Source organism: Brachionichthys hirsutus, unplaced genomic scaffold (assembly GCF_040956055.1).
Source record: "Brachionichthys hirsutus isolate HB-005 unplaced genomic scaffold, CSIRO-AGI_Bhir_v1 contig_796, whole genome shotgun sequence".
Lineage (NCBI taxonomy): Eukaryota > Metazoa > Chordata > Actinopteri > Lophiiformes > Brachionichthyidae > Brachionichthys > Brachionichthys hirsutus.
The window spans coordinates 388,002-414,211 of NW_027180331.1; the positions used below are offsets into that span (position 1 = coordinate 388,002).

A 26,210-nucleotide genomic window follows, 5' to 3' on the forward strand; every position below is an offset into this window, starting at 1 on the left:
GTTTGCGGTTGCATGAAATCCTATTTCCTTATTTGTGTTGTTTGATGTTCTCGTTTTTTATCTTACTTCACAAGGCTTTCACAAGGATTCCCAGTCTACATGAAGTGGTAATTACCCATCTCCACTTTACATCACACCATTTCCTCTTTCCTCCTACTCTTACACCCCCCCCCCATCCCTCTTTGCTTTCCACCCCTCCTTCGTGGGGAAGTGGCTGTCATAGCAACTGCTGAATCATCCTCTTCCGTGTGCAGCCATCGTCTACTCCGACTCCTCGTGATGTAAGGCCCTCTATTAGCATATTGATCTGACGCTTTAATCTGCACCGGTGCGTGCAGGTTAGTCTCAGAGGACAACGAGGTGCAGCGGGCTGAAGAGCGTCCGCTGGGATGGGTAACGTATCAACTAATGTGAAGCACTGCCTGAGCTATGAGCAGCTCATCCAGGACTACCCGTGGCTGAGACGCTGGCTGCTAGAGGAAAAGGTGGGCGTCGTCTCTCTTGTTTCTAATCCGATGCACATGCTCTGCCACATGACTCCTTCATGACAGAGAGGCTGCAGCAGCCACCGACGGCAAGTCGGATGCCGCATGCTGCTTACATAATGGTCCTTTCCTTTTACATGCTTACTGCTTCAAGGATGTGTGGAATTTTTTTCAAGCAGGAAGGGCAAAATTATTGTCCTTCTGAATTCACTGTTTGTGGCAGAAGACATAGATGTGATGTGTCCTCTTCGGAGCACAAATCCATCATACCTTCCTTGGGCCGTTTTTAGATTTAGAAAATTTTCGTGTTCACTGTTACGTTGAGAAAATGTGAATGTTCTTGTTCTTTCTGTTTAACGTTTCCTCCAGCCCGTTACGGGACACGAGTATCCAGCGTTTGTTAAAATAGTTGAAGTTGGACCGAGAGATGGACTCCAGAATGAAAAGGTATATAGTCACACGTTTCAGTCAACTAGCTCATTAATATTTATACGCAGCCTTGCTTTGTGATCCACTATATATATGATCTCACCGGAAACTCCAAACTGTTTCTGTGTGTTTCATACCTGAAACAATCCATATGGGTTGTGTACTATAATGGTCAGGAACATGTGTTGCACATTTCCTTTACAATTCAATGGGAACGCTGACACGGCCTCCTGCATGTGCTAGTTTGCTTGTTTCCATTATTGCCGGTAGTTTCACTGATTCCACTGGATGCAGAAATAATTTTGTTTGCCACTGAACAAACTCTTCATCGGCGGTGACAGGCAGCATGAAAATTGATATTGATGTGCTTTATAAGCAGGGTAAACCAGTCAAATTCTGCACATTGCATCTCTTGAGCTACCTCCCTTTTTTGTTGTTTTGGTCTACAGGAAATTGTTCCGACGGCGGTGAAAATCCATCTGATAGACATGCTGTCGGAGGCAGGCCTGCCCGTGATCGAAGCCACCAGCTTTGTGTCTTCAAAGTGGGTTCCACAGGTAATCGCTCCCCTCAGCACACAGCCTACGCATGAAGGACTGTTTTTCTACATTTGCGTTAGCAATGAGGCTCCTCTTAACATCGACCCGCATGTCTCTATTTACTCGCTGAACAAGGGAAAACATGAACATGTCACAAGAAATGTGACGTGAAACAGTAAATACACTCTCAATGGAATCCCAGCTCCCTGAAAGCAGATGGAAACATGTGCAGCATGATTATTAATAAAGGTTTGCTTTTCTACATCATATGTTTTCCCCTCATCTTGTAGATGGCAGACCACACTGATGTTCTCAGAGGGATCCAGAGAGCCCCCCATGTTCAGTACCCTGTATTGACACCGAACATACAAGGCTTCCAGGATGCTGTGAGCATTCATTCTCATTCTTGGGGATTTCTTCTATAAGGCACATGCTTGCCAATTTGCCTTAATTGCTGATGCTATATTCCTGTTTGCTGCATAATTCCTGCACTTAGGTAAGAGTGGCACGTACACAGCCTTCAGGATTGTTCCACAAGTTCATGTTTCCTTTTCTTTACAGATTGCAGCTGGTGCCACTGAGGTGGCGGTGTTTGGGTCGGCTTCTGAAACCTTCAGTAAAAAAAACATCAACTGCTCTATCGATGAAAGCCTGCTGAGGTTTGAGGAGGTCATTAACACCGCCAAAGAGAGGAAGATTCCAGTACGTGGGTTAGTATTTAATATTTAGCAGTTAATAATTGTTGCTTACAATGAATAACAATACATATGTGCATTTTCTTTCTGTTTCATAATTATTAGCACAAGTTTTGCCCTAATTTGTTCTAAAAAACGTTATATTTTCAATCCCAATTAGAATAAAACAACTGAAAATACAGCAGTTTTTATATGAAGGAGAAAACATATTTCATAATGTTATTTTTACAATACTTATCTTGATGCTTTGAAGGTTGTGTTGATGCATTAGTAAACCACAAGTCCAGCTGGACACTGAAGCAGTTTTCCATTTGTCACTAAATCACTAAAGATTGCTTTTACAAGTTATACAGTACTTTTAAATCTACTTTTTTCATTTATGTAAAAATAGGCCACAGTAGTTGTTTACATGCTTGTTTGGAATCATCTTCATTTAGAAGTATGTATCCTTTTAATTAATCTATCAATGCTGTATCTCTTCTATGTTAATCAATATAATGTAAATGTTTTTGGATACGTTTCTGTATATTACAGTATCTTACCCACAAATTAATTTTGCTCCTTCTTCTGCAGCCTCTTTTATTTTATTTTTCATGTCAAAACATCAGATGCTACTAAATGTAATGTGAACACTTGGACCCTCCTACATGCACTGTCCTCTTTCAGATACATCTCTTGTTCCCTTGGATGTCCTCATGAGGGACACACTGATCCCTCCAAAGTGGCTGAGGTGAGCTAAATAAATAAATGTCTACACTAAATGCACACAATTCAATGCTGAACTCAAAAAGATTGCTGAGGAGAGATTTACTGTGGATAATATCTAAGTGTATGATTTGCTTTCCTTTTTCTTTTTCTTAGCTGGCAAAAAGGTTGTATGAAATGGGCTGTTATGAGATCTCCTTGGGCGACACCATCGGAGTGGGTACACCAGGCTCCATGACAACGATGCTGCAGAGTGTGATGAAGGAGGTCCCCTCCAGCGCTATAGCGGTTCACTGCCATGACACATATGGACAAGCACTGCCCAACATCCTGACTGCACTCCAGGTAAGTAACCATAGCAACAGCGCCAAGAGCAATGTCAAAATCTACCGCTGCTGCCGGTCATGTTGGTTCATCTTCTTGACTTGTTATTCATTATTATTATGAAGTGAGACATCAGAGAAACCATGTACCAAACACTGTTATGGATGTGACTCTAAGTAGACTTACTCAATAAGGAATGATCGGAAAATCTACACCACCCAAAGATGTTCAATCAATAACAAACATCCGAGACACATGAAGAGTTGTATTGATTTGTTTGATTTAAGTGTTTCTTACATACAAGAACATGCAACAGGAAAAAAAAAACTGAATAAATGCAAAAGGAGTTGTGGAAAAGGTTTAGACGCTGCTCCCTCTTACAAGAACTGCTCCAGCTTACTCTTGAGAAGATTTTGTTCTTTGAGCAGTGGAGATATTTCTGGAAGCTCTTCTTCAAAGCTCTAAAAGCTGGGTGGAGGGACTTGTGGATCATGAAAAATGATGAGGACGCAGCATGAAAATGTTCTCATCTCCAAGACGCAGAACAGATATCTTTGGTGAGGTAATGTGGGATACCTGAGTAGCGAGAAACAATCCTCACGTCTCCCTGAAGAGGAAGACGATGCGGGCTGCGATTGCTGTGAAGGTGCGAGTCACACAGCTCTCATGTAGAGGGAAATTGACCTCAGTTGGACGTTCAGACTGTCCTGTTTGCAAGCAGGAGACAGTGATGCATCTGCACATCCTCTCCGGATACATTTCTTGAGAGCTTTATTTTCTCTGAGGATTTGATTCTGTGCACCTTTTTTTTCTTCACACGCACTTCGCCTTCGCCTTCGCCTTTTTGAGTAATGGAATCACTCTCGTTCAGCACCCCGGGCCGATCATGGATCAATGCCATATCTTTACGTAAATCAATGCTGTTATTCATGATGACATGAAGAGGAGCAACCAGATGTGAAAGTAAAGTCTTGGTGGGGATTCTTGTTCCAGGATATCTTTTAACTTCCTTAAGTAAAGAAACATTGTGGAGATCAGAAGTCTTTTTTGAGCCTTTAAACCATTATTCCTGTTGGGGATAATCGCATACTGAGCTGCTCCCAATCCATCTTTTTTTTTTTAGAGAACCTTCAAAGCATATGTTACCGTACATTCAAAGACAGCATCTTTTCTTTATTTAAGAGCAAAACTGTGGGATTTAATTTCATCTGGATTGAAACGACAGAAAGAAATTCTCATCAAAGCCTTCATTCAAGAGAGTTACTTTGTTATTTTGCAATTAGAAATGATGTTAAATTAATGATTCAAGAAAATCATCACATAATACACGTTCATCTATAAATGTTTTACATCCCTGAAGAAATACTGGAAGTGTGTGTGCTGGAAGTACCTGTAGCCTTCTGCAGAACTGCAGAACGAACCCTGATTGAATGAATCTTCTGTTTAAGGGAGTATTGTCAATGCACAAACTAACGTATAGGTTACTGTGGTGCAAAGAGAAAACCAGCAGCCATCAGTCAACATGGAAGAAGGGCGTTTAGAAACATGATTTAAGCTTCTCCACAAAGTAAGATGATTCAGAAACTGCCCACTGAGAAAAAAAAATAATCCCAGAGTGTTATTGAACATAGAATATGTCCAACAGGCCCTTCCATCACAATCCTAATGTATGGAAAACAGGAAGCAGATTAATACACAGTAACATGTCTCTACACAGCTCATAGATCTGTGCACCCCCGTGGAAGAGGATGTTTTTCACCACCACCACCCGTAGCAAGTGGAAACCCGACATAAATCCAGACATAAGAAAAGAGCCAAAGGTGGTTGCGGCTGTATCAGTTCTCTGGAGCACATTGTCATCCCTGAGGAGACGCTCATTGGGGGTTGGGTGGGTCAGCAGATGTGAGGGGGTCAGCACAAAGGCTCACCTATTCAGTGTCTGTTGGACAAAGCCACTGAGAGCTAGGTGGATAGAAGGGCCCCGGGGGGAACTGAACTTATCTGTCGCTTGGCTGTTGAACTCTCTGACAATGCTGCGCTTAAAGGCCGGTGGAAAATGATCCTTTCATTCGCTCGCTACAGAGCGCGTGATGAATGCTGCTGCAGCTGCACACCCAACTCTGGAAATTTGATTACAACTTAAATATCTGGTCGGACGAAAGATGTAGGCTTTGAGATTTATATCGCAGTTTGAGTACATGTTTAATTAATGAGCTGCTAGCATTCATTTATTTCACCCAATAATTTTTTTTATATAACTTTGGGAAATAAAAGTCACCATGGATTTAGCATTTTTTGCCATACATATTTTATTAAAGCTTGAATCTTATAACATTAATTATTCTAATACGTACAGAACAATTTCTTTGGAAAGAAAGAAAAATACAAAAAAGAGAGATAAAATAAGGAACAATATCAAAAATAAATTAAAATAGAACAGGTCCTTCCAAGAACTCTGCTCCTCTTTAGCAATTAGGATGCAGCCATCTTTGGGTATCCATTCTTGCTGCAAGGGGTTCAAAAGGTCATCAGAAAAAGCCAAGAATAAATACATTTTACTTTCATTTCTTCATATCTGATTGATTTTTTTTAAGTATGCCTATTATTGTTCCTTAGAATAATAGGCATACATCCTAGTTTTCTGTCTGCAAAACAAATCTTAAGTGATGGTGTATCTGTGCAATATTGGACAATGGTAAAGACAAAATTTTCCCTTCTTGAAAAGACTGGATTTTTGTTTTATTTTAGCTTTTCTCATGAAAAAGTAAAATATGCTCCAATGGAGGAAAGCTAAATAATGCAAAGAACGAAAATAGAAACAACTTTAAAATTTAACTTTAGATGGAAGATTGAAAAAGTGCAGCGGGACAGTGAAATTCCTCTGTGGATCTTATGTAGGATGATACATCACAGCTGCTCCGTGACCACAGAATATGAAAGCAGCCGGGAATATTTAGCCTACCATTTCCACACCCATAAACAAGATGGAAATGAAAGATTTTATCATAGCCTTTCATTACTGTGTGCCAGAGGTCCACACCACCAACTGGGAGAGAAATGAATTCCCTTTGCTGACAGCCTTGAGTCACTTCTTTTGTTCCTAATAAAGACATTCCGCGGTCTTTGTACCTTTTTTTTTAGGTCTGGTGGGGCTTTGTTATAATCTACTGCTGGCAGGTCACAGAATGACAATGTATGGACTAAGGTTTCACAGGCTTGGCAAGGAAAATTATTTATTTTCACCTGCAATTTTGTTCTATTGTGTACAGTTGCGGCTGGGGAATACAGCGCAGTCGGTTTGTGCTCACAGCGACCTCTCTGCTAACAATAACACGCATCCTTCATGTTTTCACGTGTCGATCTATGAAGAAATATGAAACCATGACGACTTCTACAAAGTTGGCAACGTTATTTTATAACGTTCAAAGAGCGTCTGACCGGTACGGGGATGCCGTAACCCCAGTACACCTTTATTTAAATAACCATCAGCAATGCCAGTTTGATGCATATGATATTATTTATGAGTATAAATATATTACATGTATTTTCTGTAGCAAATGAACACATGACAAAGATATAAAGCAAAAAAATAAAAAATAAAACAAACAGCACAATGTAAATAAAAAATCAAAATAAAGATTTATGGCGTGCATCCATGCATGCACAGCACATTGTTCATATCTTGGTTGTTTTCTACATTTCATGGTAGATGATCTCATCGCTTTTCAATGCATTTATCATATATAAGATTATCACTGTATAACTGTGTTTCAGGAATGATTTTAAGATTCTGGGCAAAAAAAGCATCAAAGGACAAAGAAGGTCACACAGCAAACTTTGCTTGGATTTAAGAGATTATGTGTAAAATCATGACAAAACAGACAAATACATGCAAGACCAAACATTATAAAGAGCACTGCCTTGATTTGTAACAATTACTACGAGTTGATTTGGCATGCTATTTTGACAGCAGAAATCAAACAAAATTCCTTTTGCTGGTTAAAATAAAGTATAACGTGACGGGATAGTATTTTGTATATATTCTGACCACACAGTCTGCGATTTTCAGGATTATCGGTTGTTCTGCGTTAATGAAATTTGCTACTCTTTGTGCAGGGTTGAGGTTGAAGTTGGGTGACTTGATTATATAATGCAAACCTTTTTTTTATGTTAAACAGAATCATGAGGTGAAACTGTTTCCTTGTTCTTTATACTGTGTGTGTTTGCTCTGTCTCTTAGCTGCGCCCCGGCCCACCCCTGTTATTGTGGCTTTGCTCTCCAATGGCAACCTCATTTACTTGTTCTTGGAAAGAGGCGATAGATGCTGTCAGCAGTGGATCTGTGACAGTTTCTTTTAGCATCCCCAGTTTATGTAACAGTGGGTGAAGCATCGCTGCTTCTTATCCTTCAGTGAATACACACTCTACATCCCCCCCCCTCCGTGACACAGTTCTAAAACCACAGCGGGAGCGCGTCCATTTTCAGCCTCGTCCGCTCAGAGTGTAAAATGACAACACGTTTATCCCATTTTATGCGAATTTGAAAATGCTGTGTCTTTACTCAGGAATGCATTGTTATTACATGGCCACATCTCCCTGAATACGGCTTTTTAACACCGAGTGCACATCTGGTTTCTGGGCAGTGTGAACCAAACTGAGCTTTGGCAAGCTAAAGCTGCTGACCGTCAGTTTCTGCACGATCAGTGTCCGGAGGAACAAGGCTTGCCGTTGAAGGGTCCGTTTCGTTCCTCTCGGAAACTGCATGCTAAAGCCCCGTGGCCTTACACGGTGAAGGTGAGAGGATTGGCATGGCAGATTACAACTCTGTGTTTATACTACAAAAATTCTGCCGAGCACAATATCCTGCTCTGGCTTAAACCAAGGTCTGGATATCGTATGCACTGAGCAGGCTGGAGTAGATCTGCCACCCCATCTCCTCCCCTAACTCGCCAACACAAACAGCAATTATGACTGGTTTAAACGACCGCTGAAAGAAGTAACTGTTGTCTGGTGGAAAAGCAACGTATTACCAGCATTGTTTAAAAAAAAACAAAAAAAAAACAAGGAGATTCTTATAATTTACCCCACATGGTGTTACGCCACAGAGTCAATATCCTTTATGACTTGATGCCACTGAGAGGATCACTGCTGGGTAATTTTGTGTCACTGTGGGACGCTCTGACATCTGGCTCCGCCACAGAGGCAGGAAAACATCTGAAATATTCTCGTGACGATCGCAGGGACATGTGGAAAACATCCTGAGACCTTAGTCCATAATTACTCAGAAAAACTGAAGGTCTGGCATCATCATTTCTTGATGAGAAAACAAAGCTTATGTCAGCGAGAGGTCATTCTCATGGCAAGAACAGCGTTGTGTCTTTAGCAACAGAGACAGAGCGATTGTAAAACATATTTACTTAAATTTTTCTTGCACGATCGACGATCAAAATAAAATAAATGAAAGCATATTTAGTGAGCGTTCCAGTTTTACGGGCATTACAGTGTCACACTTCAGAAAAGCATCAACACGTCGTTAACTTTTATATGGAGGCCAGCCTTTTGTTTTGCAGGCAGTAAAATGTTTTCCACAATATATAATGTTGATTGTGAGCCACTTTAAGTTTAAAGTGTTTTCACGTTTGTGCACAAAGATCCTCAGTGAACGACGACATTTTCAATGAGTGTCCGTAGTGACATTATTTATGACGTTCATCAGGATTTGTATGGCCGCAGCACAATTCCTGTATTGTTGGCGTAGTGTACGGTAAGAGGACACCATCTGACTGAGGAAAAACGTCTTCTCAATGTGGTAAAAAAAAGGAAAAAGTGAATCCCCACGGTAAGAACGGAGCAGCGCTGAAAAAAAAAAAAAGCGAGTAACCAGGAGAATCAGAAACATATGAAATGTTCTGTTCAGCATTTCTAATGTTCCCAGCATATAAACAATGTCATAATTAGGTGATGCTTGTGGTTTGAACTGACTAAGAGGATGACTAAGGCATACTGTGGGACATTCTGTGCCCACTCATCTTTGAGACATAAGCCCACAGTTCTCCTAAACAGCTGTGAAAGTCCACCACAGCCCTGGCAGGGAGCGCTGCAGTGGGTAGAACAATCCAACAGAACAAGGATCTTTGTTCCTGATTTTTTACCTGAGCTGAAGCCTGTGTTGAGGTCCTGAATGACTCTGTTGTGTTACCTTGCAGATGGGGGTCTGCGTGGTGGATTCAGCGGTAGCCGGCCTGGGAGGTTGCCCGTACGCTCAGGGTTCATCCGGCAATGTCTCCACAGAGGACGTTCTGTACATGCTCCATGGCATGGCCATTGAAACGGTAACTTCATGGAGCACTTCGACAGGCCTGGTGTATTTATTTCTCAGTGTAATCCCAGCAGATGAACCTGGATCGCACCACCTTTCACAGCTCATTCACATAAACAGATCACATTTGCTGTCAAACCACGCTGTGATAGTTTGTTTTACAGTGTATGGTGGTTTGACACAATTTACACAAGCCCTAAGTGGTCCATGTTCTTTCCCAAGAACAATTCCTACCCCTGCTGGCCAAGGGCGGTCACTGCAGCTCAGTTTCACATTATCTGCTGCACACGTTCGTATTCATTGATAGCGTTGCTTTTGTCCCACACTCATTATTGTAAAGACAATGCGCACAGCTGCACATGTTGTATTTTAATAACAATATCTGTCTGTCTGTCTGTCCAGGGTGTAAATCTGGACAAAGTTCTTGAGGCTGGGGATTTTATCTGCAACGCTTTAGGCTGCAAGACAAAGTCTAAGGTCGCCCAGGCAAGAAGCAGCTGATGCGATGATGTGTTCCTGCCAAGCAAAGGAATATGTTTGCTGCATGTTTGACTCTGTTCCCTTTCAAGTGCTCGCCACGTCGCTGCTGCCTTCAGCATTGTTGCTCATAATGCTGTTGTATTTCTAGTACCGGTAAGTTGGTCATTATTTGAAATTGTCAGAGGTATAACACTGGCAAAGCACAGGACATCCATCACTGAGCTTTGCTTTCCAAAATCAGTTCTTTCAAGCATTAATTCCTTTCTTTACTGGAGTTTTCTCAGACTGACGGGATCATTATCCCAGACTGGGCCATACTTTTGTGTAAAATACTTTTATTTATTTATTTATTTATTGCTCTGTGTGGTTGCTCATTACAAATAAGGCAGGGCGGATTACATTGATTTGATAATAACAAATGGCCAATATATCTCTTTATACACTCTATTCTCCAAAGACTTTTTCTATGCAATCAGATCTTGTTTAATACTTGCACTCAGACAGAAGAGACATCTAAAAGACACACAGAATATTTAAAAAGTGTGTCTTTCCTCTGGCTGAACAGAAATCATCAAGATGCAACCTTCGGAAGTGTTTTCACATCTAAACATGTAACCAGGACACAAGTTGCTCTGCTGGAGGGCAGTGGATGAGGGTTTGGGCAAACATTGATGCCTCTTGTCATGTTGGCCTGTTTAAGTACGTTCTATTGTGCGGGTTTTTTAATAAAAAATACAATAAAATTGAACATGAAAGAAAAACGAGTCTGAAAGTTTTAATGGGATTTCTAGTCAAGCAAGATGGGATTAAAATTATCCAAATAAAAAAAAATGGAACAAATCAGAAAATGGGAATATATCTGCCTTGTGTTCTATCTAGCTGGTTAATTCCTGTGACGGTCATTATGCTGTAACTGCGTATACCTTCAATTACAGCGTAGAGTGAAATGTGACAGGCTGTGCCTGCTGGAACTGAATATTGACTTAATAAATAGATTAAAATATGGACATTGCAGGTCCACCTGTATGCAAAATAAAATTGAGAATTACAACCGTGTTATTACACTTTAACCTTTGACACAAAACTCCTCACAGTGATTAATTCATCACGCGATAGAAATGGGATCCTAAACCAACTCAATGGAAGAGATTAATGAAGCTTTTTAAAAAGGAGGCTTTTCAATTTACACTGTAAAAAAAAAAAAGAAGCTTAATTTGACTGATGCCTGTCATTTTAATAGCTGGATCATCAGCAGCAGCAGAAATGTCACCATGCTCATCTTTAACCATTATGTTCAAGTTGTGTTGATCATGTTGATGAGTCTGTTCATATGGGAATGTGGCAGGTGAATTTCAGCACCACATTTGTTTGAAATCTTTGCTAATTTAGTGGCACTGCATGAAAGTACCATATATATATATATATATATATATACACTGCATTAATAGTACCTTCAGATTGAACTGTGAGTGATGGAAACTGAGTTCTCACATCAGCTGCATGGTCCTTCTAATACTTCCATACTTTTTTTTTTATTACACATTACCCATTGACCTTTAACTGTCTTTTTCATACATTTTATTTTCCGCCAAACACATCTTTATCCCAGTTTTGTGTGACTTAGCTGGGTTTGCATGGCTCCCATTATTCCACGTGTGAAACTGACACTTCAAGGTGTTCAAGGTGAAATGAATTTTCTGGAACAACAGAGCTTTAGAAAACCAATAATTCATCACACAAGTAGATAAATGCCGACCTCTCAGCCAGAGCAGAGCAAAGATTGATTGCTCGAGTCAATGTTGAACAGATTACAGAACAACCTTGACTGATTCAGAAGCTACTGCAGAGACGGGATTCATTTGTATCATTCAAGAGAAAAATTACCCATCTGAACACTCTCTAACACAAATTCAACACTCACAATATTTCGATGCTGCATTTACAGTATGTTATATCTTACCAATTTAATATACTTTCTTCAAAAAAGCATTGAATACACTACAAGAAAACTGCAAAGAATTCTCACAGCGTTACAAAAAAATGCTAAATATTCCAATCAATATTATCTAAAAAAAAACTATTCTCTATCAAACCGGGAGCCATCTAAAATTTTAAAGATCAGAGAACAACAACACAACTACTCTTCTGTGGATGGGGAATTTTGTTTCTCTCTCTTCTTCTCAGCATCCTGCAAAACAAAAGTAGAATGAGTATACATAGTATTGTCATAAAATCCAAGAAATACATATTTTCCATTGGTTTACTTACCATATTTTATTGACAACAACCAGAGGCATTAATACAACAACTCCAACATGGAGCAAAGCAGCAAAAGCAAAAATTAGCAAAACCCTCTCTTGTCTTCTCAGAACATTGTGCAGGAGACTTATATGAGCAGGGCACACGTTGATCGTGCTGTTGACACAGAGCACTGTTCCTTCACAATCAGGCTCCCTGTTTAGTCACCCGTTGACTTACCGTGTGAGACTTTGCTCAGGTTCACTGGTTTCAGGAGGTTTAGAGAGACCACTGCTGCTTTTAGAAGACATCACTGAAACGCAAAATTAGAATGCTTTGGTGGGGGTTTTCTCCAATAAACACAATGAATTAGAAAAGGTGTGTTCTTCTTGTTCATCCAATTCTTACTCACAGAAATGTGATCTATTATGAAATATGTTATGAGTAATGTTGCACGTCACTAGATCGTCATTGTGCACTCCTTGGCACAAACAAGGATAGTGAAGCGATGAGTGGCCATGAGAGCCTTTTTGCATTCAGACTTGGCACCGATGATAAGAGCCGGATCCATTTGGGTGAAGCTTTCATCTTTCAGGAGGTCACTGTCACCGCGTTGCGCATCTTCAAGGCTCCAGCGTTTGGTTCGGAGAGTTTTTAACTTGTCTCTGGTGAATCAGGGAAAGCATGTTCAAAAACATACTCAAAATATCCTGCCACAGAACATTTCGTGGAAGGGATTTTAGAATGTTAATGTCTCCAACAACACAGCGAGGTGCTGCCGTAATTAAGCACAAGCCCATCCAACAGTTCTTACAATCAAATACGGTAGTGTCAATCTGACATGCTCAAATAAAGTAGTGAACGTTCTATGTTATTGCATGTTAATTGTCACTGAGAAGTCCAAGTATATGCTTTGTGTGGTTAAATTAGAATTTGTGTTCATTTATTAATACTATTGGTTTCATGAGAAACTGTTCTGTATTTCTCTATTGATAAATCAAAATCTGATCACAAAATAAATGCGTGAGGATATTTCAGACACAGACAAATTGCAGTAAATTACAGATGATTCCGCTCTTTTCGATCAGCAGTCAGTCTGTGCTTCTCCCCCAGAAACAAATTGTAATAGCCAGCCTTCTAGAAGCACCATGTGTTCCTGTTAGTGGGATTCTCATCCCCACTGCAGCTGCACAGATCATGCCGATGGCTTTGAGGATAACAGCTACGCATCACTACGCACATAGACTAAAATCATAATTCATTTCAGAACTGTTATAAGAGAAGAATAAAGTTCCAGATGCAAATATTGCCAGAGATCAATGTCCCCAAATCTCCATGTTTGACCTGAAGTTCTTCCAGTAATTCCTGCGTCACCTGGGCTCATCACTGGAACCTGTGGCAAACACCACAGGTGTTCATCAGAGCGCAGCTGCAGGGGCAACAACTACGCTGACAGATGCATTCTCCAAATGGATCACTGTTGACTGCAGGCCCATAAAAATTGTTGAATTGCTGAATGCTAATGTTTTCCCTCTAAATCTTTTAGGAATTAACTGAAAATGAACATGTTGCTCTCTGATATTAATACAGAAGGATAGCATTCACATTCAGTTTGCTCTACGGCACTATATTGTCATGTCAGACATGCCGTCACACAAATATAAAACTACATTTCCTGCAGGTATCGTCTTCAACACATGCTTTAAATGTCTCCTGGCAGAGCCAGGTCTGATGCCCACATGTGCGGCCATGAAGTGCAGCTTTGATCTGCATACAGGTTTTATTTGAAGCCTCACACTCACGCGTGAAGACATAGAACTGCTGAGATACTTGCTGGCAGTGGTCTTGGGTTAGGGTCTGAGGTCTGAGCCTGCCTCAAGAACATGCACACGGTATTTTGCTGCAAACTGCATCACTGACACAAACGTCCATTCGCTCAAACCAAGCTCCACCACCACTGTACACTGCAAAAAGAAATGCAGTGAGATAAATTTGAGCGTGCAAGCAACAGTATTTTAATTGTGATAGAATATACACCAGTTTACTCATAATAAAATAATTGCCGTAGGCAATGAAGCTGCTTGAATGCCAGTCCATCACTGTTCTCCTCCTCTTCTGGGCTGCTGTAAAATAAATAGATAAATAATGCTTATTAATTACAGCCTGTTGTTCGTGACTCTCATGTTGTAGCACAGAAGTGTTAATTCACACGGTGCATCAGATCATCTTTGGTAAACAATAACGTCGTTTCCATTGCTTATCTCAGAGACGCCTGAGCATGCTGCACCTGGCTTTCGTTTGTATGGAATCACAAAGCGCCTCCCCCCAGGAGCACACACATCCTTGCAGAGAGGGGAACTGGACCAGCGCTGTCTGGATGGTCATGTTACAGACCTTGGAGCCTTTTATTTGGCACCCTTCATCTTAAATAACACAAACACAAGAGGGAGGCAGAAAAACAGGAATTTCCACAGCCAATTGAAGCCTTTGTTCAACTGGTGGATTCAATTTCACCACAGATTTCGGCCTATACTTAAAGGCAGCTGATAGCTTGTTTGTTTGTTTGTTTTCTTATTTGTTTAGCTATATAAACTTTTCTCCACAAAGAATAGCACTATGCTCCTATCACCGTTGAAGAAAATCTAAATTTATGTATGCTGTTTTTTATTTTTATTTTTTTACTCCGAGATGTCGTCGTAAAATGCCTGCCCACTCTTGCATAGATTTGACATGAAGGTATCCACGGAAACGAAACGATCAGGAGAAGACATGCTAATGCTGACTCATTTTTACGTTGAGACTGATCCCACAGATACATGAAACAGCAGACAATTAACAATATCGACGGTTTATTGATACAAATGTTCAGAGTGAATTTACAGAGTTTCAAAGAACAATACAACAGAAACTGTGTTTCCAAATGACTGGTTGACTATAAAAATAAATAAATAAATAAAATAATAATTAATAAGGTGACATCATCCATTAACTTCAATTTAGCTGGACATTAGCATGGTGTTTTGCTGGCTGATTCAGCAGTGTTATTCAGTCTTCACCACGTTCTATTTTTTATTTATTTTTTAGCGGTCAAACACTGAAAACCATCTTTAAAATCAATATGAAATCAAGATTCATGACTTCAATGTTAATATGATGTTAAATATGGTCATTCTTACTCTTATGCCAAAGTCAAATTAATGTTTGTGAGAATCAGAGCTACAATCAATAAATACTGACCAAACGTTTGCACGAGTACAATAAATGGAAAGACAAATAAGGTGCACATCAGTGCTGGACAGTTATTACACACATATTACACTGCATAACAATGCTTTTTTTTAAAACCAAATCAATTTATGTAAAATAAAGCAGCAACTCACATTTTAATAACAGAGAAGAAATTCTGCTAAACTGTACAACTTAATGAGAATGAATGGACATAACAATTTAAAATAAAATCTGACAAGTTTAGCTCCTTCTTGCCTTTGTTACTTCTAATTATCCTCTGCATTGTCTTCTTCAAGGCTTTTCATTGCCGTTTGTATCTTTGTGTTTGAACTCGTGTTTTTTGAGAGTAGGGTAAGGGAGGGTTTCTGCAAAAAGCATGCAATTGTCTGAGAGTTGTTTTATTCTAATTCAGACAGGCGCTTGCTGAATACTAATATCGGATGGAAGTCACATCTCACATAATAGAGCAGCCATTCCTACACTGGAGAGGAGGTAAACATGATGATTATTAATATATAGAACAGAACCTTCATTACTGCATTGATAAGACCACTATTCCAAGTTGTGTGTTGGCTCTGGGACCGACATTCACACAATGCTCCATTCTGTGCCTCTGCAGCCCCTCCCATAACACCGTGAGTCACCGACAACGACGGACATTTGTATTTGCAGGGCTTTTAAGTAATGTGTTGTGTTTTGTGTGTTTACAACTCATTAGTGTTTCATAGATGCTTCGCGTGTTGTCAGACTGAAGAGGAAGTTTTCTTATTTTCTTGTCTTTTGTATTTTTCATGTGTTTTCTTGCGCTGTATCGCGGTCTCCTTTGTGTGCCAGAGTAATGCTTGTGTCGTACTGATACATTGTTCATTCTGTTTTGTTTTTGTATCTCCTGGACCGTGAAACTCCAGTATTTCAGTACATTTCAGCCTCTTCCTGACTAGGTATGACCGACAAGTCCATTCTTGAAAGCTTGAACTGGACAACAGAACCTCCCACATGGATTATATAACTACACTACCTGATCTGACACACGTGACGCATTATCCATGTTGATAACTTGAGTCGAGACAGATTTCCGGCTCTCCATGCTTGTTCTGGTCCTTGTCCTTGTTGTTTGGTTCTGTGCTCGGATGTGACAGTGAAAATAAAAGGCTGCTTTGAACTCCTCACGAAATTTCCCTGTAAAAAAAAAAAAAAGAAGAGAATATATTCAAACCATTAGTCTTCACATGAATTTTTCCTCCAATGTTAAAATAACCTAAAAATCGTTGACTTCTCTAATACCTGACAGAATATACATTCAGAATGGGGATTTAAAGCTAGCCGCTGTGTTGATCCTAATGTGTCCACTAGAGGGCAGTAATGATCCCAGGCAGGTTATTACAGTAACTTACCACTCAGGAAATTGTAGATGATGGGATTTGCTGCACTGTTGGCATATATGAGCCAGTGTGAGAAAGTGAACAATGCATATACTGTCTCTCTGTCATTCGTGTTCCTGAAAGCCCCAAAGACTCTGCAAGTGAAGTAGGGCGTCAGTTAGATACGCATTTATTAATTTAAAATCAGGATTACCGAATGTAAACAAATTTCACGAGTTTGGCTCATTATGAAAAGGAAATCTGCTGTTTAGCTCTCTCTATGATCTTTGATCCACTTACCTTTTCATGACATTGAGGACGCTGATTGGCAAGTAGCACAGGGCAAAAACAAAGAGCACCACCATCAGCATACGAGCCGTCTTGCGACGGGCTCTGGCCTGCTTTATCTCAGCACAAACTGTGCTGGTTCTGACCCTCACAGGTTCTCCCTGGCCGGTAGAGGAAGCTGAGCACTGTATGGTCCTCCACTTCCTCTGCAACACTGATGTGCTTCCAGGAATCTGTTCATTATATATATGCATATGCAGTATTCTCAGCTTTTAAAATAGCTAAAGAAAAAAATCAACATGCTGTCTAGAAATGGCTTCATAAGCGGTGATACAAGAACATACAGTGAAGAGCAGGAATACGCACCTGTTGAAACCAGAGCTTGTGGCATATCTGGATATATGCCAGGACCATGAGACATAGCGGTGCAAAGTATGTGACAATGAAAAAACAGGTATGGTACACCTTTGGGTAGATCTCAGCTGTTGAAAAAGTGACAAATATATAATTTCTCTGAAATCTGCTTGGGTAGTGATCACTCATTCAAACGCTCTCACAAAGCATATTTACAATAATGGCATGGTAAATTAATTTCCCATACTGAGTCTTTGACAGTAATTCTATACAAATATCCAATGTAAAAATTAACAAGCAGCTGCTGAGGCAGGGAAGAATCGGCGTGTACTGCATGGGTTTGTACTCAAATGCACCAAATCATAGATCCGTCATACGGGTCTCTTCGTCCTTAATTATTTTCGATAATGCTGCAACCATGGCTGCTAGCAGGGCCATTTGAAAACTAGTGCAACAATTTTGTATGTAATGACTCAAGCAATGAAATAAAGACTATTAGTTTTATTGGGAACGACTATTCAGCATCCATAAGCATAGTTCATTTTGACTGACATGATATAAGCAAATTATAATTTATAACACAGCAGACAACAACGTGTCCAAAAGCATTTGCAATTTGCTAAGAGGAAGGAGAAATTGGTACTATGATGTGCACAAATGACTAAATGTTGTGATGGTTGAACTAATAGTTATGAGAATGTACCACAGTGATTGAGGAAAAACTGTAACTCTTAGTGTTTTGAATGGGTGAAGCTCCCAGGATGGCATTGTCATTTGTTGTTGGTTTTAATTGTTTTACATTTCAGACGGTAAAGCCAAACACTCTTATCCGGATACACTAACCTGCCCAATGCTCATCGCACACGGTGAACAGCCTGGTCTTGTTTGTCAGTTCGGGCAGCAGGCTGCTGCATTCCATCACAATAGCTTGAGGAATCATGATAATGCACGACACCAGCCAGATCACAGCAATACTCTTGCGAGCCCTCTTGGCTGTGCTCTTGAACGTCAGTGGGTGGCAGATAGCATACCAACGATCTTGTGCAATGCAGCTCAGTGTGAGCACTGATACAGAAACAGAGATGGTCTGGAAGAAGAAGGGCAGGAAAAACAGTTAGAGAAGAAAACAGCAAGAGCAGTGGTAAGAAATGCTGCTTCCCTCACCACAACACCAGAAACCTGGAAATAGATGTCATGGTTTGCTCTACTTTATTCATTGTTTGTAACTGTGGCTCGATTCACCAGGATGGGATATTGATGTGGCTTGGGGAGATTAGGCAGGAGTGAACATTAATTACATTTTCGTGTATCTGGATAATTTCCTGAGGTGATTTTTGCCCTTTAATTCAACTTGATTGGAAATAGACGTTTTACAACGTATTTTCCTCGTCTCTCTCCCGCAGTCCTTAAACACGCTGAAACTGTGACTTTACACTGAGCGGATATTGGAAATTTAAATATAAATTTAAAAGTCAGCAGCCAGTTTATCATCAGTGATCTGATAAACTGGTGACCAGATTTTCCATTTCCACCACGAAATGAAAACATTCACCTTATATAAGTAGGATATCTTTTTTAGAACCACTTAATTTAATATAATTTAATATAATTAATATAATTAATACAATTAAGCACACCGCACATTTCAATTAAATATTTTTTTTTTTTATGAATTAACTCTGTCAACAGCAGAGGACATTGCTTGGGGTTATCGCCAAATTGAAATTAGAACCAATGATTTGCATTTACCGGAACACAGGCTTCTAACAACAGTTCACCAAATACAGTATAGGGATGATCCTCTGTGAAAGTTCCATGGATCAAAAAGACAATGTTGAAAAGTAACAACCATGATCAACCAGCAATGTTAAGAGAAACTTGATTGGGAGTCTGGGGCAGATGTGCAGAATGAGTCTACATGAATTACAAAGCTGCCTCGCTCTCAAGCAGAAAGATGAGATCAGTCTTATGCAGCCATACTTTAATTATGAATCTGTGAAATTGGGCCAACATTGATGTGGCGTGTTGATACCTGGCAAAATGCATATTAGTCGGTCTCATTCTGTTTCAGAGGGTTGCAGATGTTTATACATCTAGCAAAGAAAATCCATTACATTTACGTCAGTGCTACCAAATTAATGCACAAATGAATGCAGGGATAAGCCAGTAGGTTAATTTTTAAGAATTCTCAATTAATGGGGTTTATTACCTTTAACAGTGTTTCATCTATTACTGTAATGAGGTAAAATACCACTGCTGTATTGAATGTTAGAAGGAGATGAACTGTACAGGTTCTCTTCCTATTTTTGGTTCTTGCTCTCAAACTTAGAATTGACACAAAGCCCATTAAAATCCAGAGAGAACTGAAGTAATTCCAAAGTTGGAATACATTTGGTTCGTTAAACCAGCATGACATGGATATTATCAAAAAGTGTAGCAGCAGGAGTTGCAAAACACATAACAGTAGGTGGGGTGAATGCAACCTGCAGGACATGTAATAGACCCCTAAGCAAGAGGAATGCAATGTGATCAATGTGAAAAAGAATGAGCAGCCAGCACAGAAAGATTCCCACAGCAATCTGTCCGTAAATAAATTCATTCATATTTTATTCATTGTATTTATGAGACCGCTATGAGCCATGTACTTTTGATCAGGCTGTGATTTCTAACATGCTGTTCAAGGAGCAGATGTCACAGCTGATGCCTTACCTGTAAATACGGTACAACTTTACAAAGTGTGTTTCCAAAGAACCATGTCTCTGTGATGTCCACCACCAGACTGGCAGGTAGGCAGATGATGGTGACCAACACATCCGCAAAGGACAGATTCACGATGAAATAGTTGGTCACGGTGTGCATGTGACGGTTTTTCCATACTGAAAAACAAACTGAAAAGAATAACGGACAATCAAAACCCAACGACGTACAGTATATATATTACGTAAATATACAAACCGGTAATGCACAATATGTCATTGAGCTTGGTCTAAAATGTTGTATTTTTGAGTGCAGCAGGGAGACAGCTGCAGTTTCAAAAGCCTTGAATAATTCAAACACCTTACAAGGTGTAACTTGTGCTGCATTGCAAATGTGCAAAATGACAATGAATTTGAATACTTTTCCATACTTGAAAAAAAATATGTATGCCTCTAAAAACCAGTAGGCATTTCCAACAATAAAAGATCAACTTGTAGGAGACAACGGAGCTAAGCTTGTTTTAAAATTGTATTTTAGATGGACCTTTCTGCTGCACTTTTCATTTAATTTTACTGTATAATTTCAATTATAAAGTTTCTAATATCTTGATGATGTTAATTACGCAAAGTCCAGGTTCATACAAGAGTAAAGCACGCTGATAAATCATCATAAACCATTTGAACAATCTAAATATATTTGTGCCTTTTCAGAAGCTGGTTTCTTCGGTCATGCAGAGTTCATACTTCCAGATTTGAAAGCTGATGCTGACATTACGGTGTGCATAGAAATAACTCCATTCCATCCATGGACAGTGAAGGTTAGACGTTTTGGAGACAAGGTCAGAGAGGCCAGACTTCGATGGTTTGGACATGTCCAGAGGAGAGACAGGGATGATATCGGTGGAAGGATGCTGAGGATGGATCTACCAGGTAACAGGGCTAGAGGACGACCCAGGAGAAGATACATGGACATAATGAGGGAGGACAATGCAAAGGACGGGGTGAAGTGGAGAACGTTGATTTGCTGTGGCGACCCCTCACGGGACAAGCCACATGTACAGTAGTAGCAGTAGTACTGCAACAAATATTACAATAGTGCTGTAAAAGTGCTGCAATATTTTACAATACAAATAGTCAACGCATTACTCAACCCAAAAGCTATATATGCATCAAGCCCAATCCAACCATGGTTAAGACAGTACGACTATAATGTGCAGGAATTCATAGGTCTGCTTTAATATACAAATATATTAATACTAGTTTGAACATTTAACATGTTTTCATTCATTCTATGATTTATTCGTGAAGTTCTTTACTTAATCTTTGCATTTCCATTTGATATAAAATAAAAACCATTTGATTTGGGCCTACGGTATGCCAGGGAAATGTCCTGGGAGAATTAATATTTATGAACGCCTTCACATTCTCACGTCATTAATGCTGATTACAGAAAAAAAACATGCACAAAACGTTTTTATCTTATAAAATATTAAAGAATTTAAGGTTTCAATCTGCAATGGGGTCACACATTTTGTTTTTCCTATATGAACCTGCAGGTCCATCACAGGGCTGAGGTGTCATCTGTTTGTCTTCTATTTCTGACATAATAGTGATTGATCAACAAGATGATTGACCCTAAATTATTGTTTTTATCCTTCCGATGTTTAATCAAGTCCCTCTCAATGTTCGGTCTCAAATTACCCCACCCCACCCCCGCATCCAATTTCAAAGCATTTTAAACCACTGAGGAAAATTACAATCTGAAAGTCTTTTTATTTATATATGTATATATTCAAACAAAAAAGCATTACAGAGCAGCGCCACAGGAAAACAAACAGACTGCATTAACTTAATTTTACTCTTAGGCAAATGTTCAGATTATTTCCAATCAACAATAAAATGCACAAGACAATGCTGCTGCCCATAATAGTTCCATCAAGGAGGGCAGGCTTCCCCCTGAATATCAATCTGTCTATTGGTTGGTTGGTTGATGAGTATGTCAACAGGATTATTTAAATCTTTTGGACAGCTTTAAATTAAGCTTGGTGGAAGGATAGCATACAGGAAGAACCCATAGCATTGCTGTGAAACTGGATCAACGACAGAACAGACCCAGAAATGCCCCCCCCCCCCCTCGTTCTCTTTAGCAGTAAATGCCATTTTCAGGCTTTTGTTTTTTTAAATCAGACAAAAGCTACTTAAGTGAAACTCTGTGATGGAGCCAGGCGAGTTTTAATGACATGCAGGATTGTTGGCCTTTCTGAAAGAATGCTAAACTGAGTGTTTCTGTGTGTGAATATTGTAGTTCAGACATCTCTTTACTTCCTTCAAGTCTGTGTCAGTTCTCAGTCATGCAGGTCATGCTAAATCACAAAGAGCAAAAAAGAAAAATCAACGGGATTTATTCAAGTTTGATCGAAGGTTTGCCACAATGTCCCAGAAATTACTGCAGTATCAGGCTGAAGAGCCGCTTGATGCTTCAGGTGGAATTGTAGATTAATCTTTTATCAATCCATCCATCCATCCATTTTCTTGTAGACAAGACAACCAACTGTTTCACATTGTTGCTCATGCATGTAAGCAAATACAAATTATCTCCTCTGAGGAATGCCGCCATCATACCTTGGAAATTATTATATTTTGTCAACTTAAGAATGGTGCAGGTGTTCTGCCACCTGTAGGCGCCGCACACAGCTCTGCACAGTTACTGTATGTACATACACACAATTAAATAAACACAGTTCAGTACTACAAATAAAACAGTGCCGAATACATGCCTCACATCCGGAAGCATCATTTTAAGAATGAGGTGGGAGTTTAACAGCGGTAGCCAATCAGATGGGCTGCTTCATTTTGCAATGACATCTAAAAATACCCCATCCTCTTTTAATGGGGCTCCTAAGCTACCGTATGATGGCTCCATATTATTATACTGGACACCTCAACGACTGAACTGTCAAACACACAACAGCACTTTTGATCAGAGCCCCCCCAGGATGCAGGATCACCACTGCCCCCCTTTAAAGCTGCACCTGAGCAGAGCCTTACTGTGTGGATGAGAGATGATTTTGATGACAATACAGTTCTTATTTGCAACGCACGTTCAACCAGAATCGGACGGAACGGAACACGTGTGATTTTTAACATGGTTCTCAGTAGATTATTTTCAGGTATGCATAAACTACAGGTTATTAGATTCCCTATTATCCCATCAGTATCAGTCTTCACAAGCAGGTAATTATTAATTATGGCTTTTCATTTTGTTATAGAATCTATACAGGCGCCTGTTCCTCACATGCAATTTTGGTCTGCTCAGTTTTTCTGATATGACAGTTATCCGTACTATTGATGGACACACATTTTGTAAAGACGAAATAGCTTCAGGGATTGAGAGAAAGGAAAACATCTCGGTGCGCAAAAAGGAGAGTTGGGGGGGGGGGGGGGGGGCATTGGATCCAACTGCAAATGAAAAAAGGAGCAAGTGGCTGCAGTATATGTGTTATATTCAAGCTTTTGCTGGCCAATGCTTGGTGGACTCAGAACTGCTTGATGTATACAAAATAAAATATTTTCAACAAAGCGATACTGTATACATTTGAAAGATGAGCAGACACAAATCACGAGAAGCAGCAGCATGTTCTGATACTGCAGCCTCCCTGCTGAAAGCTTCTTTTTTTGTGAGTAGGCTGAGAGTCAGTCGCTTTCTACCGGTTACACTGGCATTCTGAAAACTATAAATGGAAATAATACTGACCAATAATTGTGGGAAACGAAGTTTAAAATTGTGAGGATTTTTTTTTTATGCACTGTATTGTGAATCTGTGTGTGTATCAAGAAATATAAACTGAAAACGAGTGCAGTACTTTACTTTTCTTTTTTTATCGCATAGAAATGTGAAAAAAAAAAAAGTTGTCCAGATTGGAATCCACTATTACGCGTGAGCGGGAAAACGGGCAGCGCGTTATCACAGAGAGCTGCGACTCACCGAGCGAGTTCCCAACGAGGGAAACGAAGAACACAACAATGTAAGCCGCGATCAGGACCCATTCATACTGCTTCGGGTGTAAGTAGTCGCTCCAGATGTATCTCAGAAGTTCGTCGTCGTCCACGGTGGAGTGCGGGCGTGACTCCGAGCGGTTGGCCACGTGCGCGGAAAACAAGCACTCATCGCAATCCAAATTCCCAGTGTTCCCAGACATCCTGACAGGCGTTTGCGTGGATGCTGTCTGACTCTGTACGCGTGCCGTTGCGCATCCGCACCGCAGCGACCGCCGGTTGCTGAGCCGAGTGCCAGGACGGACGCGGCACTGTGGCGTCGGAGCGCACGCGTCGCTGACCGCGCAACGGTGACGCTGGATTCTCCTCTTGCTTTATGCGCCTCGTACACAGGAGGGTCATGGAAAAACAGCACAGAGGAATAGAGAGAGAAAATTGTTGCTTTCACAAAATGTGTTGTCCTTTCAATTGAGTGCAGAACTGTTGAACTTGAGTGCATCTCATTAACAGGCTTGATCTCACTGAACTGGACTGAAAAAAAAGTGTGGAAATAATAAAACTGTCTTTAGTCTGGGCTTGTTTGGTCAAAACTTCTTAACATAATTTGTGTCTAACGTTTCTGGAGCAGAAATTGAATGTGTGCTTTTATTTTTATTTCATTTCATTAGTGTATCACCTAACTTTAGATAGTAAAGAGGGAGAGAAGGATCTGTACAGGCTGGCCAGACAGAGAGACAGAGATGGGAAGGAGCATGTTAGATTGATTAATGATAGAGATGGCAAGGTGTTGACAAAGGTCAGTAGTGTGCCAGGAAGATGGAGGAAATATTTTGAGGAATTAATGAACGAGGAAAATGAGAGAACAAAGGATAGTAGAAGCACCTGTTGTGGACCAGGAAGTGACAAAGATTAGCATGAGTGAAGTTAGAAAGGCAATGAAGAGGATGAAACAGGGGAAGGTAGTTGGTCCCGGATCAGAATCAGAAACAATTTATTTGCCTTCATTTGACTCCGTTCACTATATTAACAGTCTGATAGAAAAGATTAGACTCTAACACAGATTTGTGATGGATCCTATGTTATATAAAAATCTTTATTTCATAGGTTCACATTAGCAGACCGATATCCATTCCCTCAGCTCATTATTTACGTAGCTTAAAATACTCGTCAATGATGGGTTCATTTAAATGAGCAAAGACAAAAAAAAGTCGGGTGGTCCCTGTTAATTTCATGAAGTTCAATAACTGTGAAAATTACATTTTCTAAAATAAATAATGTACTTTAAGTTCTAAAAATATCAAAATACACCCATCTGGTACATCAAAAAGTATTGAAAGGTTTTTGAGAGTAGCTGCAAAAACGTTCACTTGAGACAAATCCGTACTCACTTGTAGCCATGGAAACAAAAAAGAGACATTTTGATGTTCCTACATGCAAATGGATGTTGCATGTAAAACGTTTAGCAGGAAAACACAATAAGATCTGAGATTTGCTCTGACGAGGACAAAAACACCACAATAAGCATATGTTGCCATGACAGTGGAAGAAATAAAATCACAAATGTCCAGAAATACTTTAAGGCACCATGTAATATTTGATGCATGTGAAGAAATATTTTAAAAAATATTGTTTTTGAAGTATGCTCTGGAAATGAAATGTAACAGACATGCGTAACCCACTCCTGTGTCCTCACGTCGTTTATCATACAGAAAAAAGTAAAGTACAGAAAAAGTCATATTACTTACTATCATTTCAGAGTCATTGCAGTATGATAATTATGTCTACAACAAATGAATCCTCAAGATGTTAGGCTTTGAACATGTATTGTTTTGTGCACTGTGCTTAAAAGACAGCTCCAGGTATTTTGTTTTAATTCTATAAATAATAATGCTTTTTCCCCCCCACATTCTATGTTACACTACTAGAGCCATAAATATCCTAAGTAGAGAATGCAGAGAATGTGTACTGCTTGGGCTCAACAGAAAGGGGAGTTTCTCCCTCTGGCTGCAGGCATTGTGTCACACTGTGAGAGAGAAGCTACAGCAGTAAAAGCTGAAATACTGAAACCCGCTGT

The 26,210-nt window shown here is 39.9% G+C and overlaps 2 protein-coding genes across 2 annotated transcripts; one reads left to right on the plus strand and one right to left on the minus strand.

The window, feature by feature from the left end:
- The first annotated feature begins 389 nt into the window (after positions 1–389).
- On the plus strand, positions 390–9,996 carry LOC137912994 (3-hydroxy-3-methylglutaryl-CoA lyase, cytoplasmic-like). Its single transcript, XM_068757126.1, has 8 exons — positions 390–485; positions 1,364–1,471; positions 1,744–1,839; positions 2,015–2,163; positions 2,815–2,878; positions 3,010–3,198; positions 9,383–9,508; positions 9,898–9,996. The coding sequence occupies exons 1-8, from the start codon at positions 390–392 to the stop codon at positions 9,994–9,996; spliced, it is 927 nt and encodes a 308-aa protein (XP_068613227.1).
- A 6,454-nt stretch (positions 9,997–16,450) lies between these two features.
- Positions 16,451–24,339, minus strand: LOC137913005 (orexin receptor type 2-like). Its single transcript, XM_068757137.1, has 7 exons — positions 24,126–24,339; positions 20,154–20,332; positions 18,288–18,531; positions 17,457–17,572; positions 17,103–17,323; positions 16,836–16,957; positions 16,451–16,620 (listed from the first exon to the last, which is right to left on the minus strand). Exons 1-7 carry the CDS (start codon positions 24,337–24,339, stop codon positions 16,451–16,453), a joined length of 1,266 nt encoding a protein of 421 aa, XP_068613238.1.
- Between the last annotated feature and the right edge of the window lie 1,871 nt (positions 24,340–26,210).

Excerpts from the sequence above, each read along its gene's own strand:
- LOC137912994 (XM_068757126.1), top strand. The coding sequence starts at position 390 with ATGGGTAACGTATCAACTAATGTGAAGCACTGCCTGAGCTATGAGCAG. Across the intron at positions 1,840-2,014 it reads TACAAGGCTTCCAGGATGCT|ATTGCAGCTGGTGCCACTGA; the intron begins GTGAGCATTCAT and ends TTTTCTTTACAG. Across the intron at positions 2,879-3,009 it reads ATCCCTCCAAAGTGGCTGAG|CTGGCAAAAAGGTTGTATGA; the intron begins GTGAGCTAAATA and ends TCTTTTTCTTAG.
- LOC137913005 (XM_068757137.1), bottom strand. The coding sequence starts at position 24,339 with ATGTCTGGGAACACTGGGAATTTGGATTGCGATGAGTGCTTGTTTTCC. Across the intron at positions 17,573-18,287 it reads GTGCGATGAGCATTGGGCAG|CTGAGATCTACCCAAAGGTG; the intron begins GTTAGTGTATCC and ends CTTTTTCAACAG. Across the intron at positions 17,324-17,456 it reads ACAAGCTCTGGTTTCAACAG|ATTCCTGGAAGCACATCAGT; the intron begins GTGCGTATTCCT and ends TATAATGAACAG.